The sequence below is a fragment of the Branchiostoma floridae genome, chromosome 8 (genome assembly GCF_000003815.2).
Source record: "Branchiostoma floridae strain S238N-H82 chromosome 8, Bfl_VNyyK, whole genome shotgun sequence".
Taxonomy (NCBI): Eukaryota; Metazoa; Chordata; class Leptocardii; order Amphioxiformes; family Branchiostomatidae; genus Branchiostoma; species Branchiostoma floridae.
In genome coordinates this window covers 25,244,543-25,265,274 of record NC_049986.1, presented here as the reverse complement: position 1 = coordinate 25,265,274, position 20,732 = coordinate 25,244,543, and the positions used below count along the sequence as shown (strand labels likewise).

The 20,732-nt window shown below is 40.9% G+C and overlaps 1 protein-coding gene across 1 annotated transcript in view; it reads left to right on the top strand.

Moving 5' to 3' along the window:
• LOC118421713 overlaps positions 1-20,094 on the top strand; it is a 55,434-nt gene extending 35,340 nt beyond the window's left edge. The window contains exons 16-19 of the mRNA XM_035829191.1: positions 624-722; positions 2,016-2,233; positions 18,231-18,368; positions 18,703-20,094. Of these exons, the coding sequence (XP_035685084.1) occupies positions 624-722; positions 2,016-2,233; positions 18,231-18,368; positions 18,703-18,826 (579 nt within the window). The 3' untranslated portion in view covers positions 18,827-20,094. The remainder of the gene's footprint in view (positions 1-623; positions 723-2,015; positions 2,234-18,230; positions 18,369-18,702) is intronic.
• The last annotated feature ends 638 nt before the right edge of the window (positions 20,095-20,732 follow it).

The window sequence follows — 20,732 nt, the reverse complement described above, 5'->3', positions numbered from 1 at the left end:
AATAATCAGGAACTTTAAAAGATTTTCCTAAAGTTTGCAGGCCATTTAAACACACTTAGGATGTGAAATTGTAGCGTCAGTCTGTAAAAAATCAGTTATTTCTAAATACTTCCAAATATAAAGTGTTATATATATTATGAATGAATTAAACTTTAACTTACCGGAACGTGACGTCGGAGACACGTGACTTCAGCAGAGGGTCGTAAATGTCAGATAACCTGCGTCGCCCCCCGTCTCTGTTCAGCGATGGACGGTGGGCGCGGATGTACACAGCCTCCTTTGCCCCTCTTGCAAAGAATTCCGGCTCTGAATTGAGGATCTTAACTTTGTCATACGAAACGGATTGTCCAGGCGACTCTGCATGTATGTGTATATGCTGAGCCGGAGCTCTGAGTTCACAGGTTATCTGGCATTTACGACCCTCTGCTGCAGTCACGTGTCTCCGACGTCACGTTCCAGAAGCTACAGTAATCGGGCCCACTCCGTCAGCCGAACATTTGGGGCAAGTCCCAACTTACTTGTAGTGTTGGTTAGTTAAAATTTAGTTTTTATCCATAATGTCATTTACCAACACAGATGAACTTTCATGCTAAAATAGAGTGTTATATGTTGCGATTCTACAGGAAGAGAACTCTGACGGATATTTGCAGCCTCGAGACGAGATCTACAACTTCGAGGTGATGCAGATGTACCAGGTGGCCCGGCAGATCGCTAGAGGCATGGTGAGTACCAGGTGCTGCAGGTGTCCCGGCAAATCGCTAGAGGCATGGTGAGTACCAGGTGCTGTTGGTGGCCCGGCAGATCGCTAAAGGCATGGTGAGTACCAGGTGCTGCAGGTGGCCCGGCAGATCGCTAGAGGCATGGTGAGTACCCGCTGCTGCAGGTGGCCAGGCAGATCGCTAGAGGCATGGTGAGTACCAGGTGCTGCAGGTGGCCCGGCAGATCGCTAGAGGCATGGTGAGTACCAGGTGATGCAGGTGTCCCGGCAGATCGCTAGAGGCATGGTGAGTACCAGGTGCTGCAGGTGGCCCGGCAGATCGCTAGAGGCATGGTGAGTACCCGCTGCTGCAGGTGGCCAGGCAGATCGCTAGAGGCATGGTGAGTACCAGGAGGTGCAGATGTACCCATTGCTGCAGATCGTCATGGCAAGATTTCAGGAATCCACCCAGATGACATCAGCTCTTATAATTCTACCATTAATTTCAGGAAATCTCGCAATGCAGGATCAGTGATCCCGTCTCAAGCACTCTTCATGATCAGATACCCAGTTGTTAAATACTGTCTTGAGAAGGTCTCGGTAACTGCATTTAGAAGTGTCGTGGTCTTATTATACCGCTGTCACAGTGATCATCGATGGGACATTTTCGGTAGTAATACGTCCGGAGTTTTCTCGATCAGCAAGCGATTTTAGTGATCGCCAGCGATTTTTAGGAGTCACCAAATGTTCGCTGTGCATAAAAAACTTGTTCTTAACGTCAGCGACTAGTCGCCGGTGATTTTTGAGGTCGCAGAGCTTTGAGGTGTCGGGCGAGTAGAGACCGACGTGTTGATCATCGGTCGCAAATAGGATGACTTACGTCCGTTAGTCAGACGAGTTTCGCCTGAATTCCGTTCGAAATCTAGTCACGACCTTTCTGTGGACTTTCCTATCTCAGACAATATGATGTAATATAACAGACTAGTCACGACCTTTCTGTGGACGTTCCTATCTCAGACTATATGGTGTAATATAACACACTAGTCACGACCTTTCTGTGGACGTTCCTATCTCAGACAATATGATGTAATATAACAGACTAGTCACGGCCTTTCTGTGGACGTTCCTATCTCAGACTATATGATGTAATATAACAGACTATAACTAGTAACGACATTTCTGTGGACGTTCCTATCTCAGACTATATGATGTAATATAACAGACTAGTCACGGCCTTTCTGTGGACGTTCCTATCTCAGACTATATGATGTAATATAACAGACTAGTCACGACCTTTCTGTGGACGTTCCTATTTCAGGATCACATCGCCCAATCTCGTTACGTCCACGGAGACCTGGCCGCTCGGAACGTCCTGGTCGGGGAACGCCTGAAGGTGAAGATTTCCGACTTCGGTCTGGCAGAAGACATCTACAGCCGAGGTTACCGTCGGCAGGATCAGGACCAGAAGAGACCGTGGAAATGGATGGCGCCGGAGCGGCTGGAGGGTGGGGAAGCCTACGACACACAGAGCGACGTGTGAGTAGGGTTAGGATTATATATATGATAGCAAAACTCTAACCTTACACCGCACAGAGCGACGTGTGAGTAGTTTTAGGATAATATGTAACTATGATAGCAAAACTCTAACCTTACACCGCACAGAGCGACGTGTGAGTAGTGTTAGGATAATATCTAACTATGATAGAAACACTCTAACCTTACACCGCACAGAGCGACGTGTGAGTAGTGTTAGGATTATATCTAACTATGATAGAAAAACTCTAACCTTACACCGCACAGAGCGACGTGTGAGTAGTGTTAGGATTATATCTAACTATGATAGAAAAACTCTAACCATACACCGCACAGAGCGACGTGTGAGTAGTGTTAGGATAATATCTAACTATGATAGAAAAACTCTAACCATACACCGCACAGAGCGACGTGTGAGTAGTGTTAGGATTATATCTAACTATGATACCAAAACTCTAACCTTACACCGCACAGAGCGACGTGTGAGTAGTGTTAGGATAATATCTAACTATGATAGAAAAACTCTAACCTTACACCACACAGAACGACGTGTGAGTAGTGTTAGGATTATATCTAACTATGATAGAAAAACTCTAACCTTACACCGCACAGAGCGACGTGTGAGTAGTGTTAGGATTATATCTAACTATGATAGCAAAACTCTTACCTTACACCGCACAGAGCGACGTGTGAGTAGTGTTAGGATTATATCTAACTATGATAGAAAAGCTCTATACTTACACCGCACAGAGCGACGTGTGAGTAGTGTTAGGATAATATCTAACTATGATAGCAAAACTCTAACCTTACACCGCACAGGGCGACGTGTGAGTAGTGTTAGGATAATATCTAACTATGATACCAAAACTCTAACCGTACACCGCACAGAGCGACGTGTGAGTAGTGTTAGGATTATATCTAACTATGATACCAAAACTCTAACCTTACACGTGTGAGTAGTGTTAGGATAATATCTAACTATGATACCAAAACTCTTACCTTACACCGCACAGAACGACGTGTGAGTAGTGTTAGGATAATATCTAACTATGATACCAAAACTCTTACCTTACACCGCACAGAACGACGTGTGAGTCATCATCATCATCATCATTCATCCTCTATTTTGAGGTGCAGCAAGAAAAGGCTGATTTCCGGAACAGTCTGTCTTTCATCGCATTGAGAAGTCCTGGGCCATCTAGGCCTGTTTCTGACTCAAAGTTTTTTTCAAAGTTAGCCTTGGGCGACCAACATGTTTCTTACATAAATCAGGTGACCAGAACAAGAGTTTTCCTGCAGACTCTATACTACGAGCCACGTGGGCGGCAAGGTGTAGTCGGCGTTGTTTAACAACAGAAGTAACATTTGGTAATGTCCATATAGCTGCCTATTTGTAATGAGTTTCCACCATGGTGTATCATACACTACCCTTAACATTCTTGTATAAGTACCATCAAGTTTTTTGGAACGTGACGTGTTCAATACCCATGATTCTGAACCATACAATAGAATAGCTTCAATACATGCTTTAAACATTTGTCTTGGTTTGTTTTCTAATGGGAGCTTTCCAAATTTTACGTAGAGAGTGAAGGGCACTCCATGCCTGAGCGATCCTTACATCCATGTCATGTACACTATCACAATAACCGCCTAGATATTTAAAATCAGAAACGCATTCGATTTCTGAGCATTTAGAGGCCCAAAGTAAACTGTCAGTTGTTGGATTTAAATGCATGAACTTTGTCTTGGAGGTATTTAGGTATAAGCCAATTTTTTGACATGAAGTTTCCACTTTGGTAAGAAGATTTTGTGCAAGTACTATCGTGTTTTCTAATAAAGCAATATCATCAGCAAAATTTAGATCAGCAGGGGTTTCAGCTGGGTGTCGTCGACTCCTTCGCCAGGTAAGGACCGCCTTAAAACATGGGAGAACCATTTTAAGAACCTTCTTAATGCGAATATTGACCCTGTAGTAGAAAGTGAGCCAATCCACAAAGTTTTTGATGTTTTCACTGAAATCAAGAGTGGTGAATTTTCCCAGGAGGAGGTTGCCATGGCAACCATGCCACTAAAAATGGTAAAGCTCCCGGCATTGATGGCCTCCCATCAGAGTTTTGGCAGATGCCCAACATGTCCAAGTTCCTTTTGCAGTTCTGTAACTTAACATGTAATGGTAGCCGCCCTAGGGAATGGGGTTCGTCTGGAATTGTCCCCATCCCCAAGAAAGGGGATTTGCGACAACCAGACAATTACAGAGGTATTTCTCTATCACAAGTTGCATCCAAAATTTTTAACCGTTGTATGCTTAACCGGATTCGTTCAGTCAATAATCAAGTGTTACGTACCAACCAAAATGGATTTCGTCAAGGTAGATCAACCACTTCTCACATCTTAGCGCTTAGGCGTATCGTGGAAGAGTTGAGAAACCAGGACAAAGAAGCAGTTCTTGTGTTCCTAGACTTTCGCAAGGCATTCGATTCGATAGACCGTCACAAAATATTTCTAATCTTGGAAGCTTATGGAATTCCGCTGGATGTTGTAAGTGCTATTCGAGTCATGTACGAGCACACCACTGCTGTGGTAATCACTCCTGAAGGTGAAACGGATGCTTTCAGAATTAATACCGGAGTCCTTCAGGGTGACCATTTGGCCCCGTTCCTCTTTCTCATTTGTCTCGACTACGCACTACGGTCTTCTATATCCGACACAGAAGGGCTAACCCTTAGCTAGCGAAGGACGTGTGAGAAGTGTTAGGATAATATCTAACTATGATAGCAAAACTCTATAGCTAACCTTACACCGCACAGAGCGACGTGTGAGTAGTGTTAGGATAATATCTAACTATGATAGCAAAACTCTATAGCTAACCTTACACCGCACAGAGCGACGTGTGAGTAGTGTTAGGATAATATCTAACTATGATAGCAAAACTCTATAGCTAACCTTACACCGCACAGAGCGACGTGTGAGTAGTGTTAGGATAATATCTAACTATGATAGCAAAACTCTATAGCTAACCTTACACCGCACAGAGCGACGTGTGAGTAGTGTTAGCCATAATATCTAACTATGATAGCAAAACTCTATAGCTAACCTTACACCGCACAGAGCGACATGTGAGTAGTGTTAGGATAATATCTAACTATGATAGCAAAACTCTATAGCTAACCTTACTCCGCACAGAGCGACGTGTGAGTAGTGTTAGGATAATATCTAACTATGATACCAAAACTCTAACCTTACACCGCACAGAGCGACGTGTGAGTAGTGTTAAGATAATTTCTAACTATGATAGCAAAACTCTAGCCTTACACCGCACAGAGCGACGTTTGAGTAGTGTTAGGATAATATCTAACTATGATAGACAAACTCTAACCTTACACCGCACAGAGCGACGTGTGAGTAGTGTTACGATAATATCTAACTATGATAGGAAAACTCTAACCTTACACCGCACAGAGCGACGTGTGAGAAGTGTTAGGATAATATCTAACTATGATAAAAAAACAACTCTAACCTTACACAGTAGAGAGCGACGTGTGAGTAGTGTTAGGATAATATCTAACTATGATACCAAAACTCTAATCTTACACCGCACAGAGCGACGTGTGAGTAGTGTTAGGATAATATCTAACTATGATAGAAAACTCTAACCTTACACCGTACAGAGCGACGTGTGAGTAGTGTTAGGATAATATCTAACTATGATAGCAAAACTCTATACTTACACCGCACAGAGCGACGTGTGAGCAGTGTTAGGAAAATATCTAACTATGATAGAAAAACTCTAACCTTACACCGCACAGAGCGACGTGTGAGTAGTGTTAGGATAATATCTAACTATGATACCAAAACTCTATACTTACACCGCACAGAGCAACGTATGAGTAGTGTTAGGATAATATCTAACTATGATAGCAAAACTCTATACTACCCCGCACAGAGCACGGTATGAGTAGTGTTAGGATAATATCTAACTATGATAGCAAAACTCTATACTTACACCGCACAGAGCGACGTGTGAGTAGTGTTAGGATAATATCTAACTATGATACCAAAACTCTAACCTTACACCGCACAGAGCGACGTGTGAGTAGTGTTAGGATAATATCTAACTATGATAGCAAAACTCTATAGCTAACCTTACACCGCACAGAGCGACGTGTGAGTAGTGTTAGGATAATATCTAACTATGATAGCAAAACTCTATAGCTAACCTTACACCGCACAGAGCGACGTGTGAGTAGTGTTAGGATAATATCTAACTATGATAGCAAAACTCTATAGCTAACCTTACACCGCACAGAGCGACGTGTGAGTAGTGTTAGGATAATATCTAACTATGATAGCAAAACTCTATAGCTAACCTTACACCGCACAGAGCGACGTGTGAGTAGTGTTAGGATAATATCTAACTATGATAGCAAAACTCTATAGCTAACCTTACACCGCACAGAGCGACGTGTGAGTAGTGTTAGCCATAATATCTAACTATGATAGCAAAACTCTATAGCTAACCTTACACCGCACAGAGCGACATGTGAGTAGTGTTAGGATAATATCTAACTATGATAGCAAAACTCTATAGCTAACCTTACTCCGCACAGAGCGACGTGTGAGTAGTGTTAGGATAATATCTAACTATGATACCAAAACTCTAACCTTACACCGCACAGAGCGACGTGTGAGTAGTGTTAAGATAATTTCTAACTATGATAGCAAAACTCTAGCCTTACACCGCACAGAGCGACGTTTGAGTAGTGTTAGGATAATATCTAACTATGATAGACAAACTCTAACCTTACACCGCACAGAGCGACGTGTGAGTAGTGTTACGATAATATCTAACTATGATAGGAAAACTCTAACCTTACACCGCACAGAGCGACGTGTGAGAAGTGTTAGGATAATATCTAACTATGATAAAAAAACAACTCTAACCTTACACAGTAGAGAGCGACGTGTGAGTAGTGTTAGGATAATATCTAACTATGATACCAAAACTCTAATCTTACACCGCACAGAGCGACGTGTGAGTAGTGTTAGGATAATATCTAACTATGATAGAAAACTCTAACCTTACACCGTACAGAGCGACGTGTGAGTAGTGTTAGGATAATATCTAACTATGATCGCAAAACTCTAACCGTACACCGCACAGAGCGACGTGTGAGTAGTGTTAGGATAATATCTAACTATGATAGCAAAACTCTATACTTACACCGCACAGAGCGACGTGTGAGTAGTGTTAGGAAAATATCTAACTATGATAGAAAAACTCTAACCTTACACCGCACAGAGCGAGGTGTGAGTAGTGTTAGGATAATATCTAACTATGATACCAAAACTCTATGCTTACACCGCACAGAGCAACGTGTGAGTAGTGTTAGGATAATATCTAACTATGATAGCAAAACTCTATACTTACACCGCACAGAGCGACGTGTGAGTAGTGTTAGGATAATATCTAACTATGATACCAAAACTGTAACCTTACACGTGTGAGTTATGTTAGGATAATATCTAACTATGATACCAAAACTCGCACAGAACGACGTGTGAGTAGTGTTAGGATAATATCTAACTATGATACCAAAACTGTAACCTTACACGTGTGAGTTATGTTAGGATAATATCTAACTATGATACCAAAACTCTAACCTTACACGTGTGAGTAGTGTTAGGATAATATCTAACTATGATACCAAAACTGTAACCTTACACGTGTGAGTTATGTTAGGATAATATCTAACTATGATACCAAAACTCTAACCTTACACCGCACAGAACGACGTGTGAGTAGTGTTAGGATAATATCTAACTATGATACCAAAACTCTTACCTTACACCGCACAGAACGACGTGTGAGTCATCATCATCATTCATCCTCTATTTTGAGGTGCAGCAAGAAAAGGCTGATTTCCGGAACAGTCTGTCTTTCATCGCATTGAGAAGTCCCGGGCCATCTAGGCCAGTTTCTGACTCAAAGTTTTTTAAAAGTTAGCCTTGGATGACCAACATGTTTCTTATATAAATCAAGTGACCAGAACAAGAGTTTTCCTGCAGACTCTATACTACGAGCCACGTGGGCGGCAAGGTGTAGTCGGCGTTGTTTAACAACAGAAGTAACATTTGGTAATGTCCATATAGCTGCCTATTTGTAATGTGTTTCCACCATGGTGTATCATACACTACCCTTAACATTCTTGTATAAGTACCATCAAGTTTTTTGGAACGTGACGTGTTCAATACCCATGATTCTGAACCATACAACAGAATAGCTTCAATACATGCTTTAAACATTTGTCTTGGTTTGTTTTCTAATGGGAGCTTTCCAAATTTTACGTAGAGAGTGAAGGGCACTCCATGCCTGAGCGATCCTTACATCCATGTCATGTACACTATCACAATAACCGCCTAGATATTTAAAATCAGAAACGCATTCGATTTCTGAGCATTCAGAGGCCCAAAGTAAACTGTCAGTTGTTGGATTTAAATGCATGAACTTTGTCTTGGAGGTATTTAGGTATAAGCCAATTTTTTGACATGAAGTTTCCACTTTGGTAAGAAGATTTTGTGCAAGTACTATCGTGTTTTCTAATAAAGCAATATCATCAGCAAAATTTAGATCAGCAGGGGTTTCAGCTGGGTGTCGTCGACTCCTTCGCCAGGTAAGGACCGCCTTAAAACATGGGAGAACCATTTTAAGAACCTTCTTAATGCGAATATTGACCCTGTAGTAGAAAGTGAGCCAATCCACAAAGTTTTTGATGTTTTCACTGAAATCAAGAGTGGTGAATTTTCCCAGGAGGAGGTTGCCATGGCAACCATGCCACTAAAAATGGTAAAGCTCCCGGCATTGATGGCCTCCCATCAGAGTTTTGGCAGATGCCCAACATGTCCAAGTTCCTTTTGCAGTTCTGTAACTTAACATGTAATGGTAGCCGCCCTAGGGAATGGGGTTCGTCTGGAATTGTCCCCATCCCCAAGAAAGGGGATTTGCGACAACCAGACAATTACAGAGGTATTTCTCTATCACAAGTTGCATCCAAAATTTTTAACCGTTGTATGCTTAACCGGATTCGTTCAGTCAATAATCAAGTGTTACGTACCAACCAAAATGGATTTCGTCAAGGTAGATCAACCACTTCTCACATCTTAGCGCTTAGGCGTATCGTGGAAGAGTTGAGAAACCAGGACAAAGAAGCAGTTCTTGTGTTCCTGGACTTTCGCAAGGCATTCGATTCGATAGACCGTCACAAAATATTTCTAATCTTGGAAGCTTATGGAATTCCGCTGGATGTTGTAAGTGCTATTCGAGTCATGTACGAGCACACCACTGCTGTGCTAATCACTCCTGAAGGTGAAACGGATGCTTTCAGCATTAATACCGGAGTCCTTCAGGGTGACCATTTGGCCCCGTTCCTCTTTCTCATTTGTCTCGACTACGCACTACGGTCTTCTATATCCGACACAGAAGGGCTAACCCTTAGCTGGCGAAGGACGTGTGAGAAGTGTTAGGATAATATCTAACTATGATAGCAAAACTCTATAGCTAACCTTACACCGCACAGAGCGACGTGTGAGTAGTGTTAGGATAATATCTAACTATGATAGCAAAACTCTATAGCTAACCTTACACCGCACAGAGCGACGTGTGAGTAGTGTTAGGATAATATCTAACTATGATAGCAAAACTCTATAGCTAACCTTACACCGCACAGAGCGACGTGTGAGTAGTGTTAGGATAATATCTAACTATGATAGCAAAACTCTATAGCTAACCGTACACCGCACAGAGCGACGTGTGAGTAGTGTTAGGATAATGTCTAACTATGATAGCAAAACTCTATAGCTAACCTTACACCGCACAGAGCGACGTGTGAGTAGTGTTAGGATAATATCTAACTATGATAGCAAAACTCTATAGCTAACCTTACACCGCACAGAGCGACGTGTGAGTAGTGTTAGGATAATATCTAACTATGATAGCAAAACTCTATAGCTAACCTTACACCGCACAGAGCGACGTGTGAGTAGTGTTAGGATAATATCTAACTATGATAGCAAAACTCTATAGCTAACCTTACACCGCACAGAGCGACGTGTGAGTAGTGTTAGCCATAATATCTAACTATGATAGCAAAACTCTATAGCTAACCTTACACCGCACAGAGCGACGTGTGAGTAGTGTTAGGATAATATCTAACTATGATAGCAAAACTCTATAGCTAACCTTACACCGCACAGAGCGACGTGTGAGTAGTGTTAGGATAATATCTAACTATGATAGCAAAACTCTATAGCTAACCGTACACCGCACAGAGCGACGTGTGAGTAGTGTTAGGATAATGTCTAACTATGATAGCAAAACTCTATAGCTAACCTTACACCGCACAGAGCGACGTGTGAGTAGTGTTAGGATAATATCTAACTATGATAGCAAAACTCTATAGCTAACCTTACACCGCACAGAGCGACGTGTGAGTAGTGTTAGGATAATATCTAACTATGATAGCAAAACTCTATAGCTAACCTTACACCGCACAGAGCGACGTGTGAGTAGTGTTAGGATAATATCTAACTATGATAGCAAAACTCTATAGCTAACCTTACACCGCACAGAGCGACGTGTGAGTAGTGTTAGCCATAATATCTAACTATGATAGCAAAACTCTATAGCTAACCTTACACCGCACAGAGCGACATGTGAGTAGTGTTAGGATAATATCTAACTATGATAGCAAAACTCTATAGCTAACCTTACTCCGCACAGAGCGACGTGTGAGTAGTGTTAGGATAATATCTAACTATGATACCAAAACTCTAACCTTACACCGCACAGAGCGACGTGTGAGTAGTGTTAGGATAATTTCTAACTATGATAGCAAAACTCTAACCTTACACCGCACAGAGCGACGTTTGAGTAGTGTTAGGATAATATCTAACTATGATAGACAAACTCTAACCTTACACCGTACAGAGCGACGTGTGAGTAGTGTTACGATAATATCTAACTATGATAGGAAAACTCTAACCTTACACCGCACAGAGCGACGTGTGAGAAGTGTTAGGATAATATCTAACTATGATAAAAAAACAACTCTAACCTTACACAGTAGAGAGCGACGTGTGAGTAGTGTTAGGATAATATCTAACTATGATAGCAAAACTCTAATCTTACACCGCACAGAGCGACGTGTGAGTAGTGTTAGGATAATATCTAACTATGATAGAAAACTCTAACCTTACACCGTACAGAGCGACGTGTGAGTAGTGTTAGGATAATATCTAACTATGATCGCAAAACTCTATACTTACACCGCACAGAGCGACGTGTGAGTAGTGTTAGGAAAATATCTAACTATGATAGAAAAACTCTAACCTTACACCGCACAGAGCGAGGTGTGAGTAGTGTTAGGATAATATCTAACTATGATACCAAAACTCTATACTTACACCGCACAGAGCAACGTGTGAGTAGTGTTAGGATAATATCTAACTATGATAGCAAAACTCTATACTTACACCGCACAGAGCGACGTGTGAGTAGTGTTAGGATAATATCTAACTATGATACCAAAACTCTAACCTTACACGTGTGAGTTATGTTAGGATAATATCTAACTATGATACCAAAACTCTAACCTTACACCGCACAGAACGACGTGTGAGTAGTGTTAGGATAATATCTAACTATGATACCAAAACTGTAACCTTACACGTGTGAGTTATGTTAGGATAATATCTAACTATGATACCAAAACTCTAACCTTACACGTGTGAGTAGTGTTAGGATAATATCTAACTATGATACCAAAACTGTAACCTTACACGTGTGAGTTATGTTAGGATAATATCTAACTATGATACCAAAACTCTAACCTTACACCGCACAGAACGACGTGTGAGTAGTGTTAGGATAATATCTAACTATGATACCAAAACTCTTACCTTACACCGCACAGAACGACGTGTGAGTCATCATCATCATTCATCCTCTATTTTGAGGTGCAGCAAGAAAAGGCTGATTTCCGGAACAGTCTGTCTTTCATCGCATTGAGAAGTCCCGGGCCATCTAGGCCAGTTTCTGACTCAAAGTTTTTTAAAAGTTAGCCTTGGATGACCAACATGTTTCTTATATAAATCAAGTGACCAGAACAAGAGTTTTCCTGCAGACTCTATACTACGAGCCACGTGGGCGGCAAGGTGTAGTCGGCGTTGTTTAACAACAGAAGTAACATTTGGTAATGTCCATATAGCTGCCTATTTGTAATGTGTTTCCACCATGGTGTATCATACACTACCCTTAACATTCTTGTATAAGTACCATCAAGTTTTTTGGAACGTGACGTGTTCAATACCCATGATTCTGAACCATACAACAGAATAGCTTCAATACATGCTTTAAACATTTGTCTTGGTTTGTTTTCTAATGGGAGCTTTCCAAATTTTACGTAGAGAGTGAAGGGCACTCCATGCCTGAGCGATCCTTACATCCATGTCATGTACACTATCACAATAACCGCCTAGATATTTAAAATCAGAAACGCATTCGATTTCTGAGCATTCAGAGGCCCAAAGTAAACTGTCAGTTGTTGGATTTAAATGCATGAACTTTGTCTTGGAGGTATTTAGGTATAAGCCAATTTTTTGACATGAAGTTTCCACTTTGGTAAGAAGATTTTGTGCAAGTACTATCGTGTTTTCTAATAAAGCAATATCATCAGCAAAATTTAGATCAGCAGGGGTTTCAGCTGGGTGTCGTCGACTCCTTCGCCAGGTAAGGACCGCCTTAAAACATGGGAGAACCATTTTAAGAACCTTCTTAATGCGAATATTGACCCTGTAGTAGAAAGTGAGCCAATCCACAAAGTTTTTGATGTTTTCACTGAAATCAAGAGTGGTGAATTTTCCCAGGAGGAGGTTGCCATGGCAACCATGCCACTAAAAATGGTAAAGCTCCCGGCATTGATGGCCTCCCATCAGAGTTTTGGCAGATGCCCAACATGTCCAAGTTCCTTTTGCAGTTCTGTAACTTAACATGTAATGGTAGCCGCCCTAGGGAATGGGGTTCGTCTGGAATTGTCCCCATCCCCAAGAAAGGGGATTTGCGACAACCAGACAATTACAGAGGTATTTCTCTATCACAAGTTGCATCCAAAATTTTTAACCGTTGTATGCTTAACCGGATTCGTTCAGTCAATAATCAAGTGTTACGTACCAACCAAAATGGATTTCGTCAAGGTAGATCAACCACTTCTCACATCTTAGCGCTTAGGCGTATCGTGGAAGAGTTGAAAAACCAGGACAAAGAAGCAGTTCTTGTGTTCCTGGACTTTCGCAAGGCATTCGATTCGATAGACCGTCACAAAATATTTCTAATCTTGGAAGCTTATGGAATTCCGCTGGATGTTGTAAGTGCTATTCGAGTCATGTACGAGCACACCACTGCTGTGCTAATCACTCCTGAAGGTGAAACGGATGCTTTCAGCATTAATACCGGAGTCCTTCAGGGTGACCATTTGGCCCCGTTCCTCTTTCTCATTTGTCTCGACTACGCACTACGGTCTTCTATATCCGACACAGAAGGGCTAACCCTTAGCTAGCGAAGGACGTGTGAGAAGTGTTAGGATAATATCTAACTATGATAGCAAAACTCTATAGCTAACCTTACACCGCACAGAGCGACGTGTGAGTAGTGTTAGGATAATATCTAACTATGATAGCAAAACTCTATAGCTAACCTTACACCGCACAGAGCGACGTGTGAGTAGTGTTAGGATAATATCTAACTATGATAGCAAAACTCTATAGCTAACCTTACACCGCACAGAGCGACGTGTGAGTAGTGTTAGCCATAATATCTAACTATGATAGCAAAACTCTATAGCTAACCTTACACCGCACAGAGCGACATGTGAGTAGTGTTAGGATAATATCTAACTATGATAGCAAAACTCTATAGCTAACCTTACTCCGCACAGAGCGACGTGTGAGTAGTGTTAGGATAATATCTAACTATGATACCAAAACTCTAACCTTACACCGCACAGGGCGACGTGTGAGTAGTGTTAGGATAATATCTAATGGTGATAGCAAAACTCTAACCTTACACCGCACAGAGCGACGTGTGAGTAGTGTTAGGATAATATCTAACTATGATAAAAAAACTCTAACCTTACACCGCACAGAGCGACGAGTGAGTAGTGTTAGGATAATATCTAACTATGATACCAAAACTCTAACCTTACACCGTACAGAGCGACGTGTGAGTAGTGTTAGGATAATATCTAACTATGATAGAAAACTCTAACCGTACACCGCACAGGGCGACGTGTGAGTAGTGTTAGGATAATATCTAATGGTGATAGCAAAACTCTAACCTTACACCGCACAGAGCGACGTGTGAGTAGTGTTAGGATAATATCTAACTATGATAGAAAACTCTAACCTTACACCGCACAGAGCGACGTGTGAGTAGTGTTAGGATAATATCTAATGGTGATAGCAAAACTCTAACCTTACACCGCACAGAGCGACGTGTGAGTAGTGTTAGGATAATATCTAACTATGATAGCAAAACTCTAACCTTACACCGCACAGAGCGACGTGTGAGTAGTGTTAGGATAATATCTAACTATGATAAAAAAACTCTAACCGTACACCGCACAGGGCGACGTGTGAGTAGTGTTAGGATAATATCTAATTGTGATAGCAAAACTCTAACCTTACACCGCACAGAGCGACGTGTGAGTAGTGTTAGGATAATATCTAACTATGATAGAAAACTCTAACCTTACACCGCACAGAGCGACGTGTGAGTAGTGTTAGGATAATAGCTAACTATGATAGCAAAACTCTAATCTTACACCGCACAGAGCGACGTGTGAGTAGTGTTAGGATGATATCTAACTATGATAGAAAACTCTAACCTTACACCGTACAGAGCGACGTGTGAGTAGTGTTAGGATAATATCTAACTATGATAGCAAAACTCTAACCGTACACCGCACAGAGCGACGTGTGAGTAGTGTTAGGATAATATCTAACTATGATAGCAAAACTCTATACTTACACCGCACAGAGCGACGTGTGAGCAGTGTTAGGAAAATATCTAACTATGATAGAAAAACTCTAACCTTACACCGCACAGAGCGACGTGTGAGTAGTGTTAGGATAATATCTAACTATGATACCAAAACTCTATACTTACACCGCACAGAGCAACGTATGAGTAGTGTTAGGATAATATCTAACTATGATAGCAAAACTCTATACTTACACCGCACAGAGCGACGTGTGAGTAGTGTTAGGATAATATCTAACTATGATACCAAAACTCTAACCTTACACCGCACAGAGCGACGTGTGAGTAGTGTTAGGATAATATCTAACTATGATAGCAAAACTCTATAGCTAACCTTACACCGCACAGAGCGACGTGTGAGTAGTGTTAGGATAATATCTAACTATGATAGCAAAACTCTATAGCTAACCTTACACCGCACAGAGCGACGTGTGAGTAGTGTTAGGATAATATCTAACTATGATAGCAAAACTCTATAGCTAACCTTACACCGCACAGAGCGACGTGTGAGTAGTGTTAGGATTATATCTAACTATGATACCAAAACTCTAACCTTACACCGCACAGAGCGACGTGTGAGTAGTGTTAGGATAATTTCTAACTATGATAGCAAAACTCTAACCTTACACCGCACAGAGCGACGTTTGAGTAGTGTTAGGATAATATCTAACTATGATAGACAAACTCTAACCTTACACCGTACAGAGCGACGTGTGAGTAGTGTTACGATAATATCTAACTATGATAGGAAAACTCTAACCTTACACCGCACAGAGCGACGTGTGAGAAGTGTTAGGATAATATCTAACTATGATAAAAAAACAACTCTAACCTTACACAGTAGAGAGCGACGTGTGAGTAGTGTTAGGATAATATCTAACTATGATAGCAAAACTCTAATCTTACACCGCACAGAGCGACGTGTGAGTAGTGTTAGGATAATATCTAACTATGATAGAAAACTCTAACCTTACACCGTACAGAGCGACGTGTGAGTAGTGTTAGGATAATATCTAACTATGATAGCAAAACTCTAACCGTACACCGCACAGAGCGACGTGTGAGTAGTGTTAGGATAATATCGAACTATGATAGAAAACTCTAACCGTACACCGTACAGAGCGACGTGTGAGTAGTGTTAGGATAATATCTAACTATGATAGCAAAACTCTAACCTTACACCGCACAGAGCGACGTGTGAGTAGTGTTAGGATAATATCTAACTATGATAGCAAAACTCTAACCGTACACCGCACAGAGCGACGTGTGAGTAGTGTTAGGATAATATCTAACTATGATAGGAAAACTCTATCCTCACACCGCACAGAGCGACGTGTGAGTGGTGTTAGGATAATATCTAACTATGATACCAAAACTCTAACCTTACACCGCACAGAGCGACGTGTGAGTAGTGTTAGGATAATATCTAACTATGATAGCAAAACTCCAACCTTACACCGCACAGGGCGATGTTTGAATAGTTTTATGATAATATCTGCAGTGTAACTATAATGACTTAGCTCCAACTCTAAACGTGCGACGTGTGACGACATTTCATGGAGGTTATATTTAACCCTGCAGTTTGTCTGTGTGTGTGTAAACAAGATAACCCAAGAACGGCTGGGTGAATTGGTTTCATGCTTGGTGTGTTGGTACTGTGTGATAAAAGCTGGATATGATTAGATTTTGGGACCCCCCTAGCGTCTTCCCTTGGTACTTTAGTGCAACTTCCGGGTTCGGTATCTCATGTTCTGAACAAGTTATGGTCACGATTTTGAGGTGTTAGATAGCTCTTGTGCTCAGGAATAAGTGACATAAGTTTGGGCCCCCTAGTGGCTCGTTTAGCGATAGCAGGGGAATTATTTCAAAAACTTCTGAAGACGATAACTCATGAAGGGAACAACGAATTTTTATGATTTTTGGTAAGTGGGTACCTTAGACAATGTTGTACAAAATGTAATACTAATTATGCAAAATAGAAACACATTTGCAAAATTAATGAGACTTTTCTATCATAACAGTTTTTGCTATGTATCTCTTGTCCCGGACGTGATATGGTCTTGACATTTGGGTGGTAGATAGCTTTTAGTGTCATGACAAAGTGGGGAAAGTTCAGCCCCCTAACATTTAATTTTTAAACTATAGGGTCATTTTTGTTAAGACATTCCAAAGAGGATAACTGCAGACAGGATTAACGGACTGGCATCATTTTAGGCATGCAGGTAGCTTAGGCAGAGATGTTCATAATGATATGCATTTTATGCAAATGAGGACTTAATTTGCACAATTAATGAGGAAATTGTATAATTCCAATCTTTTCAATAACAGGACTTCAATAAATGTAACACATGTTAATTGTTTTCAATAACTGGACTTCAATAAATGTAACACATGTTAATTATGAGGACTTAATTTGCATAATTTATGAGGAAATTGTATAACTCTATTGTTTTCAATAACTGGACTTCAATAAATGTAACACATTTTAATTATGATAGGTGGAATATAAGCAGATACCAAATATGGTAATGAGGAACTTATTTGCATATCTTATGTAAGAATTGCAAAGGCGCTTTATGATGAATGATGGGAATTTAATAATTGTGACATATGTACGTTAGTAAATGATGAACAACACCATGCATAAATTATGTTGATATGTTAGTCAATTGCATGACATTTACAAAAGCTCTAAATATTTCACGGAGGTATGAGGTCGCCGAACTCTAGTTTTATGATAATATCTGCAGTGTAACTATCATGCCTAATCTCCAACTCTAACCGTACACCACATTAAGCGATATTTAGTTATATAACATTAAGTAGTTATATCACAATATCCATCTTGTGTTACCAACACTGACCAATGCTCTAAACTTTCTGTGGCCTCATGTCACCTTTCCTTAACAGGTGGTCCTTCGGGATACTGCTGTACGAGATATGTACGCTAGGGGGCGATCCTTACCCTGGCGTGGCGGGTAAAGATCTGAAAGAACAACTCCAGGCTGGATACAGGATGCGCCAACCTGAAGACTGTCCGGATGCCATGTAAGTCTACGTACATACTGGTTTCTGCACACTGATCGCAAGCAATAGGACAAGTTGGATTGTATTATAGAACCACGTATCAAAAACACAAACACCAATGTTGATGAAAACACTAATAAATATAGTAACTGTTCAGGTTATCCTGCTCCCCAGCAAACATGTATACCTAGGGTAATAGTCGTGTAACTTTAAAGTTACTTTTCCATAAGGCACGAGGCAGCTACGAATAAATAGAACTTCAGTTCTTCTAACGGTCGACAGATGTCACTTTCTCCGCATGTAAGACGCGATGATGCAGTTCATTTAACGACCGTTAGATGTCACTATTCCACAGGTACGACCTGATGCTACATTGTTGGCAATGGAAACCCACCGAGCGGCCGTCATTCCAGTTGCTGGAATACAATATAGACAAGAATCTGGCCTTCTACGCACCCGAGTATGCTACAACAGTCTAACAGCATCCCTCCTTCTACGGACCCGAGAACGACAAACACTGTACAGGCATCCCGCCTTCTACTGACCAGAGTACAACAGCCTAACACTGGACAGGCATCCCACTTTCTACAGACCCGAGTACAACAGCCTAACACTGTACAGGCATCCCGCCCTCTACGGACCCGAGTACAACAGCCTAACACTGTACAGGCATCCCGCCTTCTACGGACCCGAGTACAACAGCCTAACACTGGACAGGCATCCCGCCTTCTACGGACCCGAGTACAACAGACTAACACTGGACAGGCATCCCGCTTTCTACTGACCCGAGCACGCTACAACAGCCCGAAGTACTTGATATGACACCTAGGTAGCACCATGATGTAGCGATACCGACTAGAAGTATCGAATAGGTCGTACTGAAAGCCCGTTTTATTTTATATCTGTCTGTTCTGTACATGCTATGTCCACGTTTTCGCCATCTATCAGTATGTTTTTGTACTGTAGCAGTTTTTTTGCTTAAAATTTATGAAAGAGGAAAACTCAAGAAAAGACCAATGCATGATTTGGGGTATGTATATAGCTTAGGTAGAGATACACACATTATTTGCAAGTTAAACCTTAAGTTGTATAACTAATGAAAGAAGTTTATTATTCCGTTGTTTTCTATGGTGCGATATTTCCAATATCAGAAAGGGAAATTTATGCAAGAACTTAGTGGAAAATCATGGAAATGTCATACTAGTGACATTGGTATTAATGAAGGTGAATGCAAATCTATGCAAAGATTATATAAATGTAGATATCACTTTCGAATAAGGAAATTTCACATTTGTGACATTAGTAATCAAGGTGAACAGTATCAATATACATAGAATATGCGAATTAGCACTTATTAGGATAATTAACATTACAAAAGCTTTGGATAATTACGGAGATATGGGATCTTGGAACTACTGATTTTTATATTGTATACTCTGGGACGAAGATACACGTATACGCGTTACAAGTCACCACGATTTTCTTATATAGCATTATACTTTACCTAATACGCAGAGTGTGCTTTTCTCGTTATGTTATATCACAGGGACTACGTACTTATCTAGTGTGTTTTTATGATGTATTACACTGACTACATGTAACATCACTTAACATAATACCGCCACTGATCATAATACCGCCAAACGAATTAGCGATGAATTTAAGGAGATCTAATAGTGCAGCAACAGTTACGTCATTACCGAGATATGCACACGTCAGTTGTGACGGACCAAAGTTGAATGAACATTTTTTGCATTTTGCCGCCTTAGCGGCAAAATGCTCTGAGGCCAGAATAGTGGCCGTTGTGATGTTGAGATGAACGGACCTGTTCAATTCATGCCAAACATTTCTATACCTGTTAAAACAGGCATTTTTTCAACAAGTTCGCACTGGCGCAGTGGTTAAAGTTTACGCATTCTAAACCAATGCACCCGGTTCGAATCCGGGTAGGTAGATTTTTTTTTTTCTTTTTTACACCATTAAAATACTAATTTTTACATCCATTTGGCCACACCAATTTATTTCTTTGGTTAACGGATTCGCCGCTTCGTTTTTTTGCCGAATAGAAATAAAAAAAAAAAAACAACTTAAAAATGCCCCGCAACAGAGCTCACTCAAAAACAGGCAGTGTAGTGAAATTTGCTGCAGTTCACGCAAATTTTAACAGGTGGCGTCTAGATCTAGATTCAGGCACATATGCATATGTGAATCTCTCCATGCGCCAATATCAGGTTTAGTTACTCTGTTCTATTTATATGACATTCTAATAACTAGAAAAAAACGTTCACACACGCAAACATTGGCAAAATGCCAGCTTTTTTAAAAGCACTTGTTTGACAGTATACGTCCGTTTTCTCATGACTTTTTTGTACTATGCTCATGCAG